Source organism: Thamnophis elegans, chromosome 2 (genome assembly GCF_009769535.1).
Source record: "Thamnophis elegans isolate rThaEle1 chromosome 2, rThaEle1.pri, whole genome shotgun sequence".
Lineage (NCBI taxonomy): Eukaryota > Metazoa > Chordata > Lepidosauria > Squamata > Colubridae > Thamnophis > Thamnophis elegans.
In genome coordinates this window covers 26269042-26292692 of record NC_045542.1, presented here as the reverse complement: position 1 = coordinate 26292692, position 23651 = coordinate 26269042, and the positions used below count along the sequence as shown (strand labels likewise).

The 23651-nt window shown below is 41.6% G+C and overlaps 1 protein-coding gene across 1 annotated transcript; it reads right to left on the bottom strand.

The window, feature by feature from the left end:
- Window positions 1–417: 417 nt before the first annotated feature.
- LOC116504414 (keratin, type II cytoskeletal-like) lies at window positions 418–16223 on the bottom strand. The gene is made up of 9 exons (XM_032211410.1): window positions 15741–16223; window positions 12867–13078; window positions 10950–11010; window positions 9999–10094; window positions 6241–6405; window positions 5715–5840; window positions 3737–3957; window positions 2130–2158; window positions 418–1190 (listed from the first exon to the last, which is right to left on the bottom strand). Exons 1-9 carry the CDS (start codon window positions 16221–16223, stop codon window positions 418–420), a joined length of 2166 nt encoding a protein of 721 aa, XP_032067301.1.
- Between the last annotated feature and the right edge of the window lie 7428 nt (window positions 16224–23651).

Sequence of the window (23651 nt, the reverse complement as noted above, 5' to 3'; positions counted from 1 at the left end):
AGCAATAACTATAAAATAAATTTTGGGTGAAAAGTCAATTAGTTTAAAGAGCTGTTTTTAAAAAATAGTGCCACCCCTCTCCTAAAATAATGCATTTGTTTTCCAGTTAATACAAATTTGTGAATAAAACATTAGTATAAAATGTTAGTAAGAGTATGTTTAAGAAAAAAGCCAGTGTGAAAAATACATGGAAAAATGGTTGACGATCGAATCAAAGTATATGATTCTGGGGCAAATATCTTGCTTAAAGTAATAGATTGACCAAAATACAAATACAGAATGGGTTACTAGTCAAGGACATTGTTCCAAAGGATTTAGGAGAAGTTTTGCTGAATTTCTATTGTGCTGTCAGGGTCTATGACCAACTTTATAGTAGCTTGATTACTGAATGTTAAAAATAAGACTGTCCCAATCTCTTTAAAAAAGTCTTACAGCTGTAGGGTAGCACAGTCCTCCAGAACTTCCCACTGGCCCAGCATAGTGCACCCCTCCAGATGTTCCTGCTGTTCCTGCATAATACACCCCTCCAGATGTTCCTGCTGGTCCAGCATAACACACCCCTCCAGATGTTCCTGCTGGTCCAGCATAACACACCCCAGCAGGGGTTCCTAGTGATCCAGAGTAACACACTCCACTTGCCGCCCCTCCTCCTACAGAGGCTCGGTTCCCTTCAGCTGCACCCCCCATCGGCACTCCTGCCCTAGAGCACCACCTTGCATCCCCAAATGGAGCAATCCCTGAGGATTCGTAACCTCTGTGGGGGTGGTTTCCATCTGGGCAATTCCCTGCCACCGTTGTAGACCCATATCCCCTCCCTCCACCGCAGACTGATCCATAGGCAGTTCGTGTGCTGAATCCTGCACCTGGGCCATAGCCAGCACCTCTGCCAGCCTCTTCTGTTGAGGCTCGGCGCATGCCTGCAGAGGGATTACCAGAGCAAGACTCATTCCTATAGCTATGCCCTCTTCCTTGGTGGAACTCTGCATCTGCTGACACATTCCCTGTAGCTATATTGCTCCTTCCAGTATGATCAAATCCAGTACTTCTGGAGCTGTAGTTCCTATTGCTTCTCCCCTGATTTCCCATTCCATACCCTTTACCAAATCCCATATCATATCCTCCACCCAGAGAACCATATCCACTTGAAAATGGGTATCCAGCTGCATTCTCTGTTCCAGGTTTGATCACATCTGCAAGAAAAAGTAGAGAAGTCAACTTGTGTGATCCGGAGGATAAATCCAGAGACCTATGGAAAGCTATTTCCCACCTTATCTTTGCAATACCATTGCTTTAATACTTTCAAGAGCGTGTAATGAAAGTGATAAATGAATCCCTTCTAACTCTTCTTCCAAAGTAACCTAAAAAAATACAGCTTTGCTGTAAAAAATGTTCACCCACTCAAGAAAATCCTCACAAAAATGGGAGTAAGCTGATTATAAGAAATAAGAAGACTATAAGAAATAAGAAGACTATAAGAAATAAGAAGACAACCATTTGGTCATGCTAGCTAGAAAACCAATGCAGCTCTCTTGGTAGGTCTTTAACTGTTGAGTTTAACTTTTTCTTTAAAAAAAACCAGGATGCTATTGTACAAAGGCTATTTGGACTTAACCTTTCTATTTTTACTGTTGTGAGCCACCTTAGCTGGATAGGAAAGTAATAATAAATAACTAAAAAGATGCGAAGAAGATGGAAGATTTAGATAATAACATGTAAATAATAATTGCAGCCTGGAGGAAAATTGTACACACATCAACTGATGAACATGGACTAGTTCAGACCCTAATCGTGATTTTCCTAAAATAAGTGTTGTTGTTTTGTACTTTTGAGTCAGGTTTTAACTCATGGCAGATGCCTAGACAGGTCCCTGCAGTTTTCTTGGCAAGATTTCAGAAGTGTGTTGCCATTGTCCCCTTCCTAGGGCTGACATAGAGCAGGCAATCCTAAGGTCTCCCTGCTGGCTTTATACCTAAGTTAGTACTAGAACTCATGCTCTCCTGATTTCTAGTCTGGTGCCTTAACACCAGCTGGCTCAAACTGGCACTACAGCATACCTGCAGTCCTTAAAAAGGAAGACCAAACATATAATTGATGACATAACCCACCATATTTTCATGCTTTTTACTTACCTATACAGACAGGATTTCCTAAGTGTATCCTATAAGGAGAAAAAGAAGATTCTATTGCAATCAGATAGCCTTATGACCTATTCCAGCCAGACAACTCAAATCCTTGTCCTGCCCATGGCCTTTTGTAATTGTAATTTTGTAATTGTAATTAATAGGCAGTTGGCTAATTTTTCTTTGTTTTATTTGAGGTGTGTTTGGCTTATAAAGCTATTGGAATGCACTTATGCTGGAAATCATAAATACAGATAGTCCTCAACTTACAACCACTTGTTTAGTGACTATTTGAAGTTACAATGGCACTGAAAAAAGGCACTGTGGCAGGTTTTTCACACTTACGGCCATTGCAACATCCCCAGGGTTATGTGATCAAAATGTGGATACTTGGCAACTGGTTCATATTTATGACGTTTGCAGTGTCCCAAAGTATGTTACTTTCTTTGTGACTTCCTGACAAGCAAAATCAATGGGGAAGCGAGATTAACTTGACAACTCTGCTAGTAGTTTAACAGAGTGATTCACTTAACAACTGTGGCAAGAAAGGTCATACCATGGGACAAAATTTGCTTAACAACTGTCTCACTTAGCAGCAGGAATTTTGGGCTCAATTGTGGCCATAAGTTGAGGATTAGCTGTATACATTATTAAACCCTGACACATCCACCTATTGGTTTATGTCCACCAATGACAGAGGAAGGAAAACCATCTTAAACCACAGGTTTTTTTTCTGGCAGTAGGAAGAACAAATACAAAGGTATTTTCATGTCTAATTATAGACATGCTGAAAATCTGATCTAAAAACCAAATCTAACTTTAACTTAAAGATTTCCACCTCGGAAAAGCTAGAGACCATGAAGAAAATCTCCAGAATACTATCCTAAGAAAAATATCTCAGACACACTTCCAGACAGATTTTGCTCTGTGGCTAAGGCTTATTTAAGAAACAAATTTCTGCCTCAGTGAAATAGCAATATCACTTAGACTTGTATACCACTTCACAGTGCTTTTACAGCCTTCTCTAAGCAGTTTATAGAGCCAGCCTATTGACCCCAACAATCTGGGTCCTCATTTTACCCACCTCAGAGGCAGTGGTGGGTTCCAGATCCCGTTGCAACTGGTATGCTGCGATGGGGCTGGACGCACATGCACACCCACCACCCGTGATGCTCTAGCTGCTCAGCAGAGCGTCGCACAGGTGCCTTACACTCTGTGCACGTGCGCAAATGGCCCAGTTGGGTCAAATACAGGTAAGGAGGGCAGGCGGGTGGGTGGGCCCTCCGAAGCACCATACTGGAATGGTACCTGTGGTACCAGCAGGCACCGGTACGCCCGTACCAGGGTATTTCGGCCGTAACCCACCATTGCTCTGAAGGATGGAAGACTGAGTCAATCTTGAGCTGGTGAGATTTGAACGGCTGAACTGTAATTAGCAGTCAGCTGAAGGAGCCTGCAGTACTGCACTCTAACCACTGCGCCATCTCGGCTCTATAGCCAAGGAAATACTAGGTTCCTTCTCAACTGACAAAATCGCATGAGTGAAAAGGGAGAGAAAAGAATCCAAAGGAGTTTCATATTCTATTTGGGATATATTGAACATCATTCATATTCACCTGGTCTCCTCTCCCTCCAGCAATGTCTTATAGGTAGCAATTTCAATGTCAAGAGCGAGCTTGGTGTTCAGAAGCTCTTGGTAATCTCTTAGCAGCCTCGCTAAGTCATCCTTGGCCTTCTGTACAGCAGTTTGCAGATCGATGTGTTTGTCCCGGGCATCTTTCAGAGTACAGTCTCCATGCTGCTCAACCTCACAAATGGACGTTTGGAAAGCATTAACCTATTCAGAACAGACAAGCAAAGTCCATACTGAATCAACGAATGGGAAAATGGCACTGGGGTGCATGCCAATTTGTAATAATGCAAATAAGGAAAAAGAAATGCCTTTTAACATGTCAGATTGTGGACGAAGGGAAAGCCAATATCAAAAAAAAAAAAGTCAAGAACTGAGAAGCATTTTGAGTTTTTGGTGTTTTTAATTTAGAATTGAGAGAAGGCATCCAATCAAAATGAAACAACAGTTGAGCTAAGCATAAATTAACATTAGCTTGAAAATGTCTGAAGGGGGAAATGAAAGCAACATCAATGTTAAAAAAAGAAATGCAAATCACCATAATTGCAACAAGAGAGAGAAGAAAGAGAAGAAGGAGAAATACTGTCCAGGAGGACCTGATAGGAAGAGAGAGAGCAATGAAGCGACTAATAAAGATATCAAAGTTGGAATAGGATATAAAAAATGAAAAACACAAAGAACCTGGCCACAAAATTGAAATCATTCAAAAAGCAAGAGGAATTTAGTATCCAACAGTATGGACAGAGTAAATATTAAAAATATGGAAACTCAGCTGAAGCTAGGGCCATACAAAAGTCAGTGCTTCCTTTCATTTTTGTGTGTGTTCATATTCAGGTCTGTTTCTTGACTTTCAATTTCTTGACTCACAAGTTTGGATCAAGGGAATAGACGGGCAAATCATTCATTGCCAAGAAAATGAGAAACGAATCCCAAATAAAGTAAACAAAAAATAACATAGATTTGCCTAAAAGACGTGCTTGTGTGTAATAGTTTCCCTGTGAATAAAAATAGATCACCACCCAATTTGGAGAAGAAAGCTAACTAGGCAACCTCCATGCCTGCTAAGGCTGTTGCTCATGTATTGACCATTGATGGACAACTTTAAAACCCCTGTCTTGCCATTTTCTGGCGCCTTATCTTTAAATTTGACCTTGGTTGAAGATTCCTCAAATAGAAGGGGCAGTAAATTACCAATTCAAATACAGGAGGATTATAGTCTCATAATGGAACTAATCAAGAACAACTGCAGAAAAGAGAATCTGTTAAAATTACCACTACTTTTACATCTTGGGGGGGGGGGGAGAAGGAATTTTATATTTATAGGATTTTGATGGAGACCATGATTATATTACACATCACAATGCCATCACACACAAACAATGCAAATTACATAATTCAGGTCAGTCTGTGATATTATGGTGCAAATGTATGGGTGATATCATTCATCTTCCCATAGATGCCCAAGCTTGCTTTTATCCTTGTTTCAACTATTGTACTCAAAGTAGGCCTGTTTTCTGACATAGATGATATAAATATCCCTGTCATGTATGAAGATATAGGGTCAGTACACAAACCAGCAGATGTGATAAACCACCAGATGTGATAATGATATTATTGAAGGCAGTTGAGATTAAAAAAGGGGGCATGCATAAGCGCACCAGTGTGCCTATCATCTTTGTCCTACTGTCTCCATTTATTTGTACCCATTTACTGTGTTCATATTTTTGTTTATACTTATACCTGTTAGCTTTTACATGTTTGAAAACTAAATAAAATAAAATAAAATTTCCACAAATTGCCAATGTTTTCCTAAGTGCTGAACATAAACAGCATATTCGACCCTGGTCGAAGTGTTCACAAAAAGTATTGACAAGTTTGGACTCCATAATGAGGTTTCCAGAAATGACTTCAATAGGTATATTGAAACAAACAGATGAGGAATAACACATCAGGGTTGCCCCTACCTGTTTTTTAATAATATCATGTTCAGACTGCAATTTATGAACCAGACGAGTCAGATCTGCAATCTCTTGCTGGTTGATCTTCAGAGTTTGAGAATATTTGCCTCTTTGTTGCTGAAGCTCCTGGAACTGATATCCAAGACAATAATTTTTAAAAAACCAAACATGTTAATAATATTGCTACTACATGGAATTTGCCATTTACGTCTCAATAAATTCCTATTGGATCGTGAGGACAAAGCCATAATAAGCAAAAATTCTCAGTGGTGGTTTTAGGCAATCCCAATTTCAGCCTGTTTTGACCTAAGGGACATGCTAAAGAGAACAGGGGCAAGAGAAAATTTAGGTGGACAAAAGTGATGGGACAGAGAAAAAGGAACATGCATTAATAGTTCATGAATTAAGTATTGCTCCTCTGGAACATGCCAAGATGTTTTGGAGAACGACAGGAAAAGTACGTGAAAAATGGAATGAATTCCATAAGACCCATATAGTTTTCCAAACAGATGCCCATGGCCCCATAACTTACTCGGTTTTCATAAAAAGCATTAACTTCTTCTTTGCTCCCATGGGCAACATTTTGATACCATGCTTCCACGTTTTTGATGATGCAGTCAATGTCCAAGTCTCGGCTGTTGTCCATTTGCAAGAGGATGTTGGTGTCATAAACATTGTTACTGAGCTGTGCTAATTCCTGAAAAATCATAGAAAATCTGTGGCTCTCGCACCTCTAGGGTTACATTAACATAAAAGCAAACCATGACATATGACTTAACTGCAACAGGGGCTTCCTCAAAGCTACTATTTTAAATGAAATACGTGAAAGTATCCTGTTTGCTGATTTAGTGAAGTATATTCTTCATCTTTTAATAAGAACATTGCAACTACAACTGATTATTTTCCTGATGAAACCTCTGCTGCTCTATATACTGCATATTCCTCCTGTCTTTTAAAATCCTTCCCACTGGGCTTGTACTAAGCCAGATTAAGACCAACTGATGCCCTAAGCAGTGCCCAATGATGGTGCCCCTTGGCCTTTCTATTGCTTTACTGTCAAAGCATTAAAAGAATTGTGGTGGCAGACTGGTTAGAATGCAGTATTGCACTCCTGACTCTGCCCACAGTCAGGAGTTCGATCCTGACCATCTCAAAGTTGACAGCTTTTTATCCTTCCAAGCTTGGTTAAATGAGGACCCAGATTGTTGGGGGCAATATGTTGATATTTGTAAATGACTCAGAGAAGGCTGTAAAGCATTGTGAAGTGGTATATAAACTGCTATTGCTATTAAGTCTCAAAAAGCACTGAAGGTGAAATAAGAAAATAATGTTCTTTCATGCCATCCCTCATGTTGAACCTCACAACTATATTAAAAATAAACCTTGTTGATTTTTTATATTTAAAAATATTTTAACCCAAAATAGCAACAATTTGTCATATAAACAAATTACTTAGGGCAATAGAAAAAATGTAGATTTTCAACACTTTTACTGTATGTTTTAATAACATTGTTGAAAGGAAAATAATAGATATGGGAAAAATCTCTGTTGTGTCACTCTTCCCTTGGTGGCCAAAGCACATTATTGTTTTACTTAATAGTTAAAAGGTTGGCTTGCATCTTGGAGTGACAATTTTGTGTTACCCTGGTGACTATTTTGTCTTCCCATATTGCTCAGGGCTAGGGTTGTTTTGAGGCTGATGGAAATGAAAATGGTGGCTACCATTGTATCCAGAAAAAAATAAGAATACTGAGAGAGGCATTTGCTCCCATAGAAGCTGACTGTTTGAGGGAAATACAGTATATTCTAAGATACTTCAATCCAACTCTAGGAGCATTGATTGGTTGTTCTCATGGGAAAACTAATTTATTTATCTAATTTCTATAGCTAAGTGATTCTGGGTGGCTTACAATTCTAAAACAATCAAGACAATTGAAAAGACATTAAAAGCAAGGAAAACATGATAAATACTGTATTTTTCGGAGTATAAGAAGCACCCCTCCCTAAAAGAGGCTGAAAATTTGGGTGCATCTTATACTCCGAATGTAGCTTTTTCAAAGCTTTTTTCAACCCTAATGAGGCGTTAATGAGTGAAGCCATCTTCCATGCTTTGCCTGCTTTTCTCATTGCTGCTCCTTCCGACAGTGCTTTAGAAGCTGTTTTTTTTATCCCAACCAGGGGATAAAAAATGTGTGTGTGCCAGTGGTGGGCTGCCAATTTTTTCACTACTGGTTCAGGTGCGCTCCCACACGTACACTCTTACACTCGCTACACTTCTGCACATGTGCAGAAGTGTCCAGGCAGGTGGGCAGAGCCTCCTGCCACCGCTACTACTGGTTTAGCCGAACTGGGAGCAACCAGCACTGGTGTGTGCACTCAAAACCAGCAAACCTATGTACTGAAGCCGATCAGACTAAGGACATTAGCTAGATGAATACCTGGTAGGCAGAATCCCCCCCCTATTTTCCTCCCCAAAAACGAAAGTGTGTCTTATACTCCAGTGCATCTTATACTCTGAAAAATATGGTAAGTGTTGTGACTCAGCAGTTCTGCTGAGAGTTTTTTCGGGATACAAAATTCAGTATGCAGCTGGGGCTTGTGGGAGGAGGTTTGGGGATAAAAGGACAGATGCTGCCACGCCCCAGTCGCTGGAGTCAATGTTCCTTCATGTGTTCCGCGTTTGGTAAAACATTGTGTGATTACTAATCGTGATTTATGCCTGTTACACTTGGATAGTGCTTTGGTGTTTCATGTAAACCTGATCTGTGAAGACTGTGGAAGAACGGCAGCGTTTGTAAGAGCTTTTGTTTTGAATTCTTATCGGAGATTTGTGTTTATGTTATTTTCTGGGCTCGAAGCCAGTTTGAACTGAAAACTGATAAAGACAGACTTCCTTTTAAGTTTCCTGCCTGCGTTTGTTAACGAGCCATCAAGGGGGGGGGGGGTCAGAACAGGTAAGTATAAACTGTGGCCATGATGATAAATCAGCTAACGGGGCCCTTCACAAATTATTTTGACAGAAATAGAGCTACTTCTAAGAGATTTCATTTTTCTTTTCTTTGGATCTTGCCATTTTCTGTGCATTGTAGGGCATTGCTTTTTAATGAATACTGTGTTTCCCTGAAAATAAGACTGGGTCTTATTTTCTTTTGAGCCCCCAAATTTTGCTTGGGCCTTATTATCAGGGGAGGGCTTATTGGTTTGGGGTTGCCAGGTGGCTACTCTCCTGCGAGCGGGCGCCCGAGGAGCCGGGCACAGCCTCAGGGTCAAACAGCCCTCCCTCACCATGCCCAACTCTCCCTGCATGGCTGGGCTAGGGCGCCACCACCTGGCTGCTGCCGCCATGCTGCCGCCGTTGCCATGCTCTGAGCATAACTGGCTTCCAAACTCCGGAGATCCACTGCTGAGTCTTCCGGCAGCGGCAACTCTGGGACTACGCTCTATGGTTGTGGGCTAGCTGCAGGCAGCCCACAACCATAGAGCGTAGTCCCAGAGCAGCCGCTGCCGGAAGACTCGGCAGCTGATCTCCGGAGTTTGGAAGCTGGTTATGCTTGGAGCATGGCGGCAGCGGCCTGGCCCAGCCCTGCAGGGAGAGTTGGGCATGGTGAGGCAGTGAGGCACATGAGCTGGAGGCAGAACAAGTGCTTGCGCAACCTCTCTTTCCAGCCGGGCAGAGCACCATGCGGCTTAGCGCCTTTGGGATATTACTGGGTCGGTGAGTGTGCTCTGCCCGGCTGGAAAGGGGCATTGCTGGGCAGCTGCTCATGAGTGCAACTGCCCAGCAATCCCCCCTCCAGCTGGGCACAGCACCACTCACCAACCTAGCGGTATCCCAAAGGCATCAAGCAATGTGAGTGCCTTTGGCCCCCTCCCCCCAGCTCCTGTGGCTTTGCACCTTCAGGATATCACTAGGTTGGTGAGTGGCGCTCTGCCTGGATGGGGGGGGTGTACAGGGGGCTTATTATTGGGGGAGGGCGCATAGTTTTGCCCACAGGAAAAATATGGCATAGTCTTATTATCAGGACATGTCGTAATTTTGGGGAAACACGGTACTAGAAGTCTAGATAGAACATGAAACCAATGCCTATGAATCTAATTTTCACCCAGCTGTTTTTCTTTAGAAAATTACAGAACACCATAAGAAGGAATCCTGTCCTTCCTGGTTTTTGTGTGGCTGGTGGCATAGGAAATCCCAATTAGCAAGAAAGCTTGTTTGGACTGGAATACATGTTCATATTCTTTCCCCTTGTGAGTCAATTCTATCTAAAATAATCCCAGGGTTGTTCTTACCTCTGCGTAGATACGACTGCGAAATTCCAATTCTCCGCTGAGCAAATGTACTTTCCCCTCCAGTTCTGACTTGCTCAGAGAAATGGAGTCTACCTCCTGAAGATGATAGAACAGTTAATTAAACATTTTTTCAATTTGGAATTATTGCCTATGTCCAGGCAGCCCTATCATTAGGCAGAGCAGGATGATAGATCCTTGGGGTGTAAGGAGAAAAGTAGAGCCTGGCACATCCACTTAAAGATGCAGCTGCATATCCCAAAGGATTCAACCTGTCTTGACTTAACTGAATGCCCTCAATTTACAATGCTGGAGAGGCTGCTGACTCAAGAGTAAAAGGTAAACCAGTTTTAAAGCTGGTGAATTCTTGGATTGCTCAAAATAGAGCAGAAATTATTAAAACAGGCAGAAAGGAAGTCTGATGAAATAGAAAAGGAAAGTAAGACAGATATTCCACACTACCTTCCCCTTTCAAGGATGGCACACAATTTGTGGGACGAGCTGTGGTGGCACAGTGGTTAGAGTACAGTACTGCTGCCTGCTGCCTGCCTGTAATTTGGCAGTTCAAATCTGACCAGGCTCAAGGTTGACTCAGGCTTTTGTCCTTCCAAGGTGGGTAAAATGAGGACCCAGATTGTTTGGGGCTATAGGCTGACTCTGTAAACTGCTTAGAGAAGGCTGTAAAGCACTGTAAAGCAGTATATAAGTCTGTGCTACTGCTATTGCCATCTTCTTGGACTGGCAACCCTGTCCAGGAAGACCTTTGTAGTTTTATCTGGTGTGCAAGTATATTGTAGGTAAAATGGCATCTTGAGAATCAATCATTGGGGAATATGGCAAGTGATCTCTTACAGCAATAGATAATGGGTATGGTGTGGTCCCTGGGAAGGAAGGAAGGAAGGAAGGAAGGAAGGCCTTCTTTTGCAGTTTAAGGCACTAATCCACAAATCTTACCTTCTTGAGCAGCACAAATTCATTTTCTGCATCTGTGCGTCTTTTGAATTCCTGTTCGTATCTGTGGAAACGTGGAATAAGAGCTGTGTACCATTCAAAGCATGACTCTCTGAGAATCACCACAAGCCAAAAAAGGATAAAGACTACCTTTCCCATAAAATGATATAAAGTAAATTGCTTAGGCTATTTACATATTTTGAATGCCCTTGCCCATTCATTTTCCTGTCCATTAGTTATCATTTTCTTTTTTATGTAATGAGTGAAACCCATGAGATATATATTACATAATGTTAATAGCATAGACATATGCTATACTTAATATAGAGCCAGTTTAAGCCAGTGGTTAAGGTACCTTAAGTCTAAAAACCAGGAGACAATGAGTTCACAACACCTTAGTCATGAAAGTTGGTTGGGTGACTTTAGGCCAGTCAGTTTCTCTCAAACATATCCGTGACCCGTCAAAAGCGCGGAGGACAAAATCGCGCTCGACGAAAGCGCGCATGTGATGTCATCACAGCGCGACGAAAAAAATTAAAAATTGAAATAAAATTAAAATTAAACCAAGCCGATTCACATAAAGGTAAGGGTTAGGGTTAGGGTTAGGGTTAGGGTTAGGGTTAGGTTAAGGGTTAGGGTTAGGTTTAGAGCGTTAGCGTTAGGTTTAGCGTTAGGTTAAGGGTTAGCGTTAGGTTTAGCATTACGTTAACGGTTAGGTTTAGGGTTAGATTTAGGGTTAGGTTAAGGGTTAGGTTTAGAGTTAGGTTTAGGGTTAGGTTTGGGGGGGTTAGGGTAAGGTTTTAGCTTTATTTTTACATTTTTCGATCACAGCGCGATGTTTTCATCGCGCTGTGATGACGTCAAATGCGCGCTTTCGTCGAGCGCGATTTTGTCCTCCGCGATTTTGTGGTGGAACCAAACATATCTACCTCACAGGATTGTGGTTGTAGGGAAAATAGGAGGGAGGAGTAGTATTAGATATGTTTACCACCTTGAATTATTTATAGAAATAATGATAGCAGGTCAGGTTATAAATTTTAAAGAGATTGTTACTCTATTACTTCGAGTAAAAGAATCCATTGTATTTTATTCCATCCAAGGAAACATTGCTCACTAGCCAGTTAATGTATCCCTCCTTGTGGTTACTTGATTGGCTTCCATGCTTCAAAAAAAAATTTTTTTTACAAATTGTCGAGAGATATGGACAAAATATTTAATACTTAAGTGCCGTTAGGCATTCTTTACCAGAAAGAGCATCAAATATTTATTGATCTAATAAAAACTTTTCAGGGCAGTTTTCTTTGTACTGTAATACAATTGGAAGGGACTTATGAAACTTCTAAATACTGATCATAATTCCACAGCTATTTTCAGATATTTTACTCAGTGTCTAAATTATGCTGGAAAGTTTTAAAAAGACAATTTTGTTTGCATTCGAGCACAAAAATAAATCTAAGAAGCATGTTTAAACGTTCTTATAATCAAACAATACGGAAGTATTGCAGATGATGAGACTTGAGAACTGAGGAGTATGGAAAACATAATTTTGAGCTTATTCAGAATTTTAAAGATTTTTATGAATCCATTATAGGACATTACCACCTGTGGATTATATTGCTTTAATCCCACCTTGCCTTAACTCTCTTTTTAAGTCTTTTAAATATTTCCAGTTCAGAAGAAAAGAAAGCAAAAGTTGAAATAAACCTTATTTCAATTTGCATAGCTGGTCTCCTCTTTTTAATTGAGACAATTGCTATGTGCTTCAAAAGTATTGAATAAAACAAGCTATCTAATACCATGTTAGTGCCAATGGGTACCCCATCTGAGAACAATAAAGCATCTGAGACTGTGAGTATATCTACCCCCACCCCATTTTCCTTCTCTTCCTCCTTCTCCTCCTCCTGATCACCCACACATTACTTGCACTTGATGTCGTCCACCAGCTGGTCAATGGCAGCATTTTCATTTCTTAGATGCTCTTGCGTATTCAATACACACTCCAGTTGCTTTCTCATGTTGCTGATGAAGTTTTCGTAACACGGTTCAAGGCTTTTCTTGGCTGGAATGACCTGTTCTTGCAAAAGGTTCCATTTGGTCTCAAGGACTTTGTTCTGTAGCTCTAGGTTTCGGACCTATTTCATAAACCAGAATCCAACAATATCATAAATTAGATAACGATTCAAGACTTAACTTTATTTCTGAAATGAAATTTACTCTGATCTGCTTTCATTCTATATAAATTTCATTAAAATTAAATATGGTTAATTATGCATATGTTTCCTCTTTCATCATGTGCTTATTAATTTCTTACTTCTATTATAGTACACATTGCAATTTCTTAACCTCTAGAGAGCTCTGGGACAGAGTCAAATCTTCTGAAGTTCTGGAGCTTCAGGATAGGCACTTCCAAGACAAACAATGAGGCATATTGGTATCTGCAGAGAAGGAAAGGTGGACCCAAATACACATGGGGTCAATGTCACCCTCACCTACTATGATTCCAAAAAGATTTTGGACTACAAAGACATAATGGTGGCACCTGAATGACCTAATCATCACTCATGCACCATCAGTTTGGCATTACAGTGGTTTGCTTGGTTGTTGCTGGAATCCTTTTCTTTTTGAGTAAGCTGAGTTACAAACTTTATTAGTATTGAATTGTATAGTCCAATGATAGTATAAGTCGCGTGAACATTTACACAAAATGCATATTAAGCACAAATAACAATGCACATTATAAACATATTTTTGCTAGCAAAGTAAATCACATATGAACAGCTCCAGAAAACCTGAGTATCTATGCATCTGCCTGTAAAATGTTTAACAAAGGTTTGTAGATAAGTCAAAATCGCTGTTGTTTCTCATTATTGAAATTTTCCATGTTAATTTTCCCAAGCATGTTTTCAGGAGCCACTTTGTATTAATTGCTTGGAAATACTATAGATGACAGATAGCTAGATAGCTAGATAGCTAGATAGCTAGATAGCTAGATAGCTAGATAGCTAGATAGCTAGATAGCTAGATAGCTAGATAGCTAGATAGCTAGATAGCTAGATAGCTAGATAGCTAGACAGACAGACAGACAGACAGACAGAGTTTATATTGTATTTTAATTCCTGTTAGCTTCCCAGAGCTGAACTGCTGAGATGGGCATTTGTAGAAGTAGATATAAATAAAATATAAATAAATATTAATTATTGGAACACATATCTCATGGTTCATAGCAAGTATGCTGGGCTGAGAGCCAAAATTCAACTCATCTGGCATACATCATACTAGGTAAGAGTGCATTGTGTATATTACAAAATATAATAATCCAAAGCATGTTAAAAGAGCACATATTCTGCATTCTTGATTTGCTTTTCCAGTCAACCGCTGTGCAGAACACTGAAACTAATTTCATTTGTAAACTATGAATCCTTTCCAAAAGGCACGTCCTTTCAGTGCACTCATCTCAGAAAGTAAATTAAAATTCCAAGTAGAAAAAGAAAGAATACAGAGCTAAATCAAAAGTCTAAAGGATCAGATGAAAATAGTGATGGCAGAGAAAGTAACCATTTCGTTTTCTCTAGTTTGGCAACCTAAATAGAATTCTTTGTTACACAAGTAGAAATATAAGTCAAGAGTCTGATAGTATCTGACAGATTTCTGGCTCAACAATACATGTTATATTTAAAGAAACTTTGTGTGTATGATGATAGATAGATAGATAGATAGATAGATAGATGGATGGATGGATGGATGGATGGATGGATGGATGGATGGATGGATGGAGAGAGAGAGAGAGAGAGAGATATGCATATATAGGGAAGTTGCATACAAAATTGCACGGTAGGGAAATTTGGGCACAAAATAAATGGATATTTGAAGGGTGATTTTTTAAAAAACAAATTAAATGATGGGATGATGAAGAATTTGGAATGACTGACTAATGATTCAATACATGAGGGATTGATAATGAGTGGACACCAGATTATGGTTTATGCAGCAAATTTACATTTCAAAAAAGCATCCTTTCGACCGAACTTTATTGAATAATTCAGAATCAATATTATTAGTTGCCAACTTTGAAAAATAAAGCCTTAGACTTTCGTTCTATGTTGCAATCTCCCCTTGGAGTAAAAATAGAAGCCCAAAGAGGACATCTTTGAGTAACAGTGGGAATTTTCCCCATCAGTAGCCGCCAAAATGGTGTAAATCAAAAAGGGCACAGTTAGCTTGGTTTGGGTGTTTTCATAGATGATCAAGCTCATCAGGAGTCTACCCCCTCACTTCCTGATACTTCCTCCAACACAGCAAGAAATTCTTCCAGTGTTATAGGTAGCATATTGAATGGCTTCTTAAGCAAACCAGTGGTGAAATTCTATCTATCTGGTTTGGGTGAACCGGTAGCGCTGGCGGAGGGAGGCTCTGCCCACCCACCCGGATGTCATCATGTTCCATTTTTGACACTCTGTGCATGCGCACACTCACATTTGCAAACCGGTAGCATGCGCAGTTGCATGTAAATAGGTCTGTGCATGCGCAGAACATGAAAAATGACAAAAAAAACCTATGCTGTGGTGACCGGGGAACCGGTTCAGGTGTGCCATCCCTACTGGTTCAGTGACCCTGTCGCAATTTCCACTACCAGTTCGCCCGAACTGGTGCAAACCGGAAGCAATCCACCTCTGAAGATAAAGTATGCCAAAAGCTCAAATGATACCTAGTGAAACAGTTAATGTATCTCATGGGACTTTATACCTTTTATTTTTTAAAAAAACCTTCAATTCAAAGAGAAAGTGATTTCCTCACCTTGTCAATGAAGGAGGCAAACTCGTTGTTGAGGCACTTCATCTCTTCCCTTTCATGATCTCGTAGAATATGTTCTTGAGGGTCAACTCCCACGTGCAATGGCTTCAGAAGCTTCTCGTTGATTCTAACACCATGGATGCCATCCCCCCTGCCATTTGAGTATCCACCAAACATCCCAAAGCTTCCAACTGGGCCATAATGACCCACTGGGCCAACAAAGGCAGGGCTACCATAACTTGCACAACCATAGTTGTGGCCACCATAATATCCAAGTTCGTAACCGCCATGCGCAATTCTTCCTCTTCCACCCAAGTTGGAAAGGCTTTGACTGCTGAAACCGTGGACCCTACCTCCGCTGCCCATGGGATGGTGCATGGAGGCAACATAGGTCCTTTGTCCACTAAGTCCACCGAGAGCAGAGGCAGAGCTGAACCCCCTTCCCCTTAGGAAGGTATTCCTGGTTGTGGACACCTGATGAGTCATTGGGACACGACGGGATGGTTGATCCAAGGGAACAGGTGCAACAGAAGTAAAGCAGAGAGTGCAGCCCTCTAGCACACGACCTCAAAGCGAATGCTTATATACACTTGTGGAGGTGTCCTTGATTGGTTTAGCATTTTAATTTAGGAACTTTCTCGGGTTTGGCTTGCCTCAGGGACAGAAGTGCTTTTCAAAGTGCAGATAGGAATTGCTTTGTTTGCAAGCTTTGTTCGGAACACATGACGTCTGAAAATTGTTTCCCTCACATTATTACAGGCTACAAAGAAAGTGAAGGAAGTTTTCTCTTCCTTTACTGACCACAATTGGTAAACCGAGACTATCCCTGTTCTGCAACCCTGCTGCTCAGCTCCCTCTTGTTAAGCTCCTATTTTACTAGTATCAAATAATTTATGGTAGTATCACTAAACACATGCAAAACAAAAAACAAAAAAAACCCCTTGATGGAATCAGTACATATAAGTAGTCATGCCACAAAGGAGAAAATTAGTAGGCATCCTATTTATAATTTTTAAAATGTTGTTTTTAGGGCAAAATAAATTCACAAAGCAGAACAATATTAAAAGAGAAGCATTTTGTTACATACTGAAAATCAGTATAGGAGTTTCCACCAAGGTTCTCTGTTCCGGCAGGAACAGTATTCAAATCTGATTGACAGCTCCCTATAAAAGGGCTTCTGCCAGACAGAGGCTTTGCTGGATTGTACATAGTTGCTACTTAATACAGAGCTGTTGCTGCTGAATCCTGAGTCTGCCTCATCCATTCACCCGATCTAACACATTTGTTGTCCTATATCCCAAGAATCCTATTCTTATACTTCTTAGCTAACACAGAAGTTAAGGTTCTTTTTCCCAAGACCTACAAACACAAGCAAACACACACACAGATTTCCCATAAACAATAATTTTATGAAACCCACTTCGCAAAATAGTGCTCTGTGTTTTCAGCAAACCCTACTCTGATCTATCCTCATCCTCATCATTTTAGCCCATTGTTTATCCACTGTAGGATGAAGGCCTCTTCCGCATGTTTCCAACCAATATGGACCTGAGCTTTCTTTTGCCAATTGGACCTGCAATACTTGCTGATGTCATCGATCCATCTTGTTTTAGGTCTCTTTCCTGGATGCTTTTTATCAAGTGGGATCCATTCTATGACCACCTTGGCCCATCCATTGCCATCAGTTCTTCTGGCTATGTGACCTGCCCATTTCCATTTCAATTATTTTACTCGCTTGCTGATACTGTATACTTTGCTTTGTTCTCTAATCCATGTGCAAGTCTTTCTATCTTGTCTTGTAAAGCCAAGCATGTATCTTTCCATAGCTCTTTGCGCCACTCTTAGCTTTTGTTTCGATTGTGAGTTTAGTGTCCCTGTTTCAGTAGCATATGTAAGATCAGGGAGCACACACTTTCAGGCAAAGGAGACGGTTGTTCTTGAAAATTATGCTTAGCTTGCCAAAAGCCTGCCAAACACATTTAACATGCCATTCAATTTCCTTTATTGTATCATCTTCTATTCCATTCACTCTGACCAGAGGTGGTATTCAGCAGGTTCTGACCAGTTCTGGAGAACAGGTAGTGGACATTTTGAGTAGTTTGGAGAACCAGTAAATACCACCTCTGACTGGCCACACTCCCACCTATTCTCTGCCGCCAGAGTACCAGCTGATCGGGAGGGAATGGAGATTTTACAGTATCCTTCCCCTGGAGTGAGGAGGGAACAGAGATTTTACAGTATCCTTCCCTTGGAATGGGGAGGGAAGGGAGATTTTACAGTATCCTTCCCCTGGAGTGGGGAGGGAACAGAGATTTTACAGTATCCTTCCCCTGGAGTGGGGAGGGAACAGAGATTTTACAGTATCCTTCCCCTGGAGCAGGGAGGGAACAGAGATTTTACAGTATTCTTCCCCTGGAGTGGGGAGGGAATGGAGATTTTACAGTCTCCTTCCCCTGGAGTGGGGAGGGAACAGAGATTTTACAGTATCCTTCCCCTGGAGTGGGGAGGGAACGGAGATTTTACAGTATCCTTCCCCTGGAGTGGAGAGGGAATAGACATTTTACAGTATCCTTCCCCTGGAGTGGGTTGGGAATGGAGATTTTACAGTATCCTTCCCCTGGAGTGGGTTGGGAATGGAGATTTTGCAATATCCTTCCCCTGGAGTGGGGTAGGAATGGAGATTTTACAGTATCCTTCCCCTGGAGTGGGGAGGGAATGGAGATTTTACAGTATCCTTCCCCTGGAGTGGGGAGGGAACAGAGATTTTACAGTATCCATCCCCTGGAGTGGGGAGGGAATGGCAATTTTACAGTATCCTTCCCCTGGAGTGGGGAGGGAATGGAGATTTTACAATATTCTTTCCCTGGAGTGGGGAGGGAACAGAGATTTTACAGTATCCCTCCCCTGGAGTGGAGTGGGAATGGCCAACCCACACCCACTAAGCCACACCCATAGAACCGGTAGTAAAAAAGAATGAATCCCACCACTGACTCTGACATATAAGTTATTATAAACTTGACCAAAAGGGAAATTTAAATATAAAACATATTTATCCTTAGTTTACCTATAAGACTGTGGAGCTGGATTAAAACTGGGAGCAGAGGTGAAAATGCAGCCTTTCTTTTAATACTGAACTTCTATAAATACGTATTATCACCATATTTAGGACACATGTAGTTTATTCAGGGCACTATGTCACAAATTATTCTTTGATGATGGGATTTTAGAGTTGAAGAAAAACCTCATTCATCTTATTCTTTCTACATAGGCAGTAGTTAAAATAGGAGCATCCTCCCAAACTAAGCACTCCTAGCATTCAAATTAAGCACATACTCATTTTCAATATTATGGACTGTTGGAGCCAGACTACTAATAGAGTTTACCACCAAGTAATGCCTTTGTGGTGGAGTCTCTTTTACATTCATGTGAGTTTATTTTGTAGGTTCCTGTTTCTATGTTTGCTGTACTTAAGACTCACATCCATGTTTCAATCAGTTTCCAAGAGAACACGGAACACATAGGCGCCATACATACTGCAATACAGCACAAAGGGGTATGTCAAACGGAGCCAAAAATAAACTGGGAGCAGCCCAACAGAAATATATATATATATTGTCCAGGTAGTCAACTTACGATCACAATTGGCATTGAAATTTCTGTTGCTAACCAGGGCACCTAATGAGGTGCACCTAATTTTATTACATTTCTGCTCCAATTGTTAAACAAACCACTGCAGTTGTTAAGTGAATCGTGTGGCTGTTGCTATAAATCTAGTTTCAATAAAGGAGAATATTTGTAGCTCAGGGTTGAAATGAGGGGGTCCTTGGTGCTCCCTGAGTTTGCTTGTTTTCTTGCAGACATTTCATGACCCTAACTAGGTAACATCATCAGTGCTAGTAAGGAGTGCTGTTTGCTGTCAATTTACATTCTGGTGTCTTGCCTGTCTGTGTGGGTGTGGCCGGTCTCAGAGATTCTTTGGTTGGGCTGTTTACTGATGGCTCTTTGGCAGATTCTTTACTGCAGGGACGTGCAGTCACTAGAGGCAGGGGAGGCGGGGACTCACCAGTCTCCTCAGGGAAAGGAAAGAATTTTAAATAATTTTTTAAAAATAATTAAAGCCAGGGTAGTTGCTACCAGATTTCAAGTCACAGTGGCTTGGTGTCTGCTCTCAATATTAACTAGGAGGAGACCAGAGAACTAAGGGCCTCTTTTGCATAAGGAATTTTTCGCCTTTTAAGAGTTAAGCAAGGGTTAAGAAGCAAAGAATTCCTTATGCAAATGAGGCACGTATTCTTTCGCCTCATTTTTAGAGGCTTTTTAGAGTTCTCTGGGAGCAACTAGCTCAGTCTGACTCTGGCTTTTCAAGAGGGGAGGGCAGGGCAGGGCAGGGAGAAGCAGAGTTGAAATTGTCTCTGAAACAGCTGGAAAAGGTGCGTGTGGGGAGGGGGGAGGAATTCAAAAAGTTTGATCGGAAGGCAGCAGGGGAAGGGGGTATGGCAGAGGAGGTGCTTTAAGCCTTTGGAAAATATATCCAATCCAACTTCTGTGTTTGTGTTTGAGAGTGAGTGAATGAGAGAGGGATCGAAGTTCTCTGTGTGCGTGTGTCTGTTTGAGAGAGGGGGAGGGAGGGAGAGAGGGAGGAAGGAGGGGGAGGGAGAAGAAAAAGAATGGGAAAACTTATTTTGCAAGGGGGAAAATGCTGTCGCTTTAAATCGGAACTGAGCATGCCTGGCTGTGGAATTCTGGGAGTTGAAGTCCACAAGTCTAAAAAGTGCCTCACCAGGTCTAAAGCTGACCGCACGTCACTGCTTTACTGGGGTATTTAGCTTACTTGACTGTTCGTTTGAAGTTAACTTTGGAGTTAATCTATGCTGTTCTTGATGCTGATTACTGGTGGAGAGGTGCTGGGAGTCTTTTTGTTCTCTTTTGGGCTGGTTGATTGTCTCTTTTGCATAGTCTGTAGATGTCATTAATGTCTATGTGTCTATTGATGACTGATTTGTCAGAGTGCCGGCTTCTAGAAATTCCCTGGCATTTTTGGACTTGGCCTGCTCTAAGATATGCACATTTTTCCCGATTGAAACTAGGTTGTGAAATGAAAGAATTTTCATCATATCGTCTGACTGCCAGTTGGTGTTTGTGGATGCGTTCTGCCTGTCTTCTGCCGGTTTGTCCCACATAGTGGTTGTTACAGCTCTTACACTGTATGTTGTAGGTGACTCCTGTTATCTAGTTTCCTCTGTTGACTTTCCTTGTCAGAAACCGGTTGGGAAAGTCACAAATGGTGAACAAATGACACCATCACCACCACCCCGGGATTCTGCAAATATCATAAATACATGCCGGTTGCCAAGTGTTCGAATTTTGATCACAAGACTGAGGGGATTCAGTTGTCATCAGGGCGAGGACTGGTTGTAAGTCATTGTCTTCAGTATCTGTCATTTCAAATGTTTGTTAAATAAATGGTTGTGATTCAAGGGCTACCTGTAATCCCAATGCCATATCCGATTAATATCACCACAGCTGTATGGCTAGAGACACGCCTCTCTCCCGCCTGCCCTGCACATTCCTAAAGACAGGTGAGAATTGTTAAACATTTTAATCTTGATAAGGCTATCCAGGGGTGGGCTTCAAAAATTTTAGCAACGGGTCCTCTGCTCAGTTGCTGGGTTCTTTTTCAGGAGGCAACTGGACTTTCTTGCTTTTTCTTTTGAAGACGTTTCACTTCTCATCCAAGAAGCTTCTTCAGCTGTCACAGGATAGTGGGGAAGGATTTATATTGCTTGCAGACAGCTGGTCATTTGCATCCTTTTAGAGGGTCATTGAAGCACTTGGCAGGTTTGTCTGCATCCTGAGGGTCATTTGGGTAGTGTTCCTGGTTGCTGTAGTCTGCAATATTTCATCTGGAAATCATTCCTATTTCCAGTTAATATCACCATTCAGAGTGGTCATCCCAAATTGTATAGCTAAATGTCTGTAGAGATTCTCTGTCATCCAGGTCATGGTTGTCCCAAAGGAGGAGGAGGAGAAGGAAGAAGAAAAAGAAGAAGGAGGAGGAGGAGGAGGAGGGGAGGAGGAGGAAGAGGAGGAAGAGGAGGAGGAGGAGGAAGAGGAAGAAAAAGTGGAAGAAGAAGAGGAGGAGGAGGAAGAGGAGGAAAAGGAAGAGGAAGAAGAAGAAGAGGAAGAGGAGGAGGAGGAAGAAGAAGAAGAAGAAGAAGAGGAAGAAGAGGAGGAGGAAGAGGAAGAGGAAGAGGAAGAGGAAGAAGAAGAAGAAGAAGAAGAAGAAGAAGAAGAAGAAGAAGAAGAAGAAGAAGAAGAAGAAGAAGAAGAAGAAGCAGCAGCAACTGCTTCTTCTTGGATGAGAAGCGAAATCAGTTGCCTCTTGAAAAAGCACCTTTGGAACGACCAGGACCTGAATGACTGAAAATATCGACAGACATCTCGCCTAAGGTTCCTAGCTAGCCTTATCTGCTGCCATTCGGCTTTTCTCTCTCTAAAGAGCTAGACCCAGAAGTCCTAAACCAATGCTGTCTCAGAACTGCACAGTGTCACTAACTGTTCAGTTGCCGTGATATAGATGTTTTAACCCATTGACCCTTCCTGATTTAGCACAAATCCCAGAATGTGAAACAGTGAAATGACAGTACCAATTATTCTGCCGTTACTACCAAAAAGGAATTCTGGAAATCTAAGTTGCTTCAACAAAAGGAAGAGGAGAAAGTGCCTACTTGTGACTCACCTCTCATGATTCCACCCTGTTTGTCTTACTTGGGTTATGACTGAATGGGTGTAGAGGAGGTATTAGTCCAAAGAAGGCTCACCCACTGTTTTATTCACTCGTATTTCAATCCTTGGTGCTTGCATTTAATATATCGCTGGAGGAGAGGTTTTCTGAACAGCCTCTCCTGAGTTCACTACTACAATTTCCTTAATCCTTTGGTGGTGCTGGAGATTTGCCACCCAAAGGGATGTGATTGCCACCAGGAAGGACAGATTAGAAGGCTAACTTAAGGCCTTTTGCACTGGTGAGCTGTAGAACCGGTTCCACCACAAATCCGCGGTAGACTAAAGCGCGCTCGACGAAAGCGCGTACGTGACATCATCACAGCGCGACGAAAACGGCACGCTGTGAGCGGTAAATTTAAAATTAACGCGAAAACCTTACCCTAACCCCCCCCAAACCTAACCCTAAACCTAACCCTAAACCTAACCCTAAGCCTAACCCTTAACCTAACCCTAAACCTAACCCTAAACCTAACCCTTAACCTAACCCTAAACCTAACGCTAACCCTTAACCTAACCCTAACCCTAACCCTAACGCTTAACGTAACCCTAACCCTAACCCTAACCCTAACCCTTAACCTAACCCTAACCCTAACCCTAACCCTAACCCATACCTTTATGTGAATCGGCTTGCTTTAATTTTATTTTAATTTTAATTTAATTTATTTTTAATTTTATTTGTTGCGCTGCTGATGAAGTCACGTACGCGCTTTGATCGGGCGCACTTTAGTGGACCGCGGTTTTGACAGGTCACGGTAGAACCAGGATGGTCTCAACCCCCACTGATCCATATCAGAAGTCAGGGGGCATCCAACTCTAAAATGGTATACTTGTTGGTCGTGAAGGACACAACTGTCTCTATCCATCTATCATCCTGCTGTTGAGTCAGACTCAAGCTAGGACAAGGTGGGAAACCCAAGAGAACCTCCTGGGCAAGCATTCTGATTCACCTGTCAGAGGAGCCTAAGGGAATCTGGTGATCTGCAGGACTCTAATTGGCCTGCTGCAGGATTGGTCCCTCCCATCTCCTATGGAGCTCTGATTCCTCCCTACATCCCTTCCAGAATACCAACCTCATGAAAGATATTCCCTATGAGCGGTCCTAAAAAGTAATTGAAGCCCCATTACCTG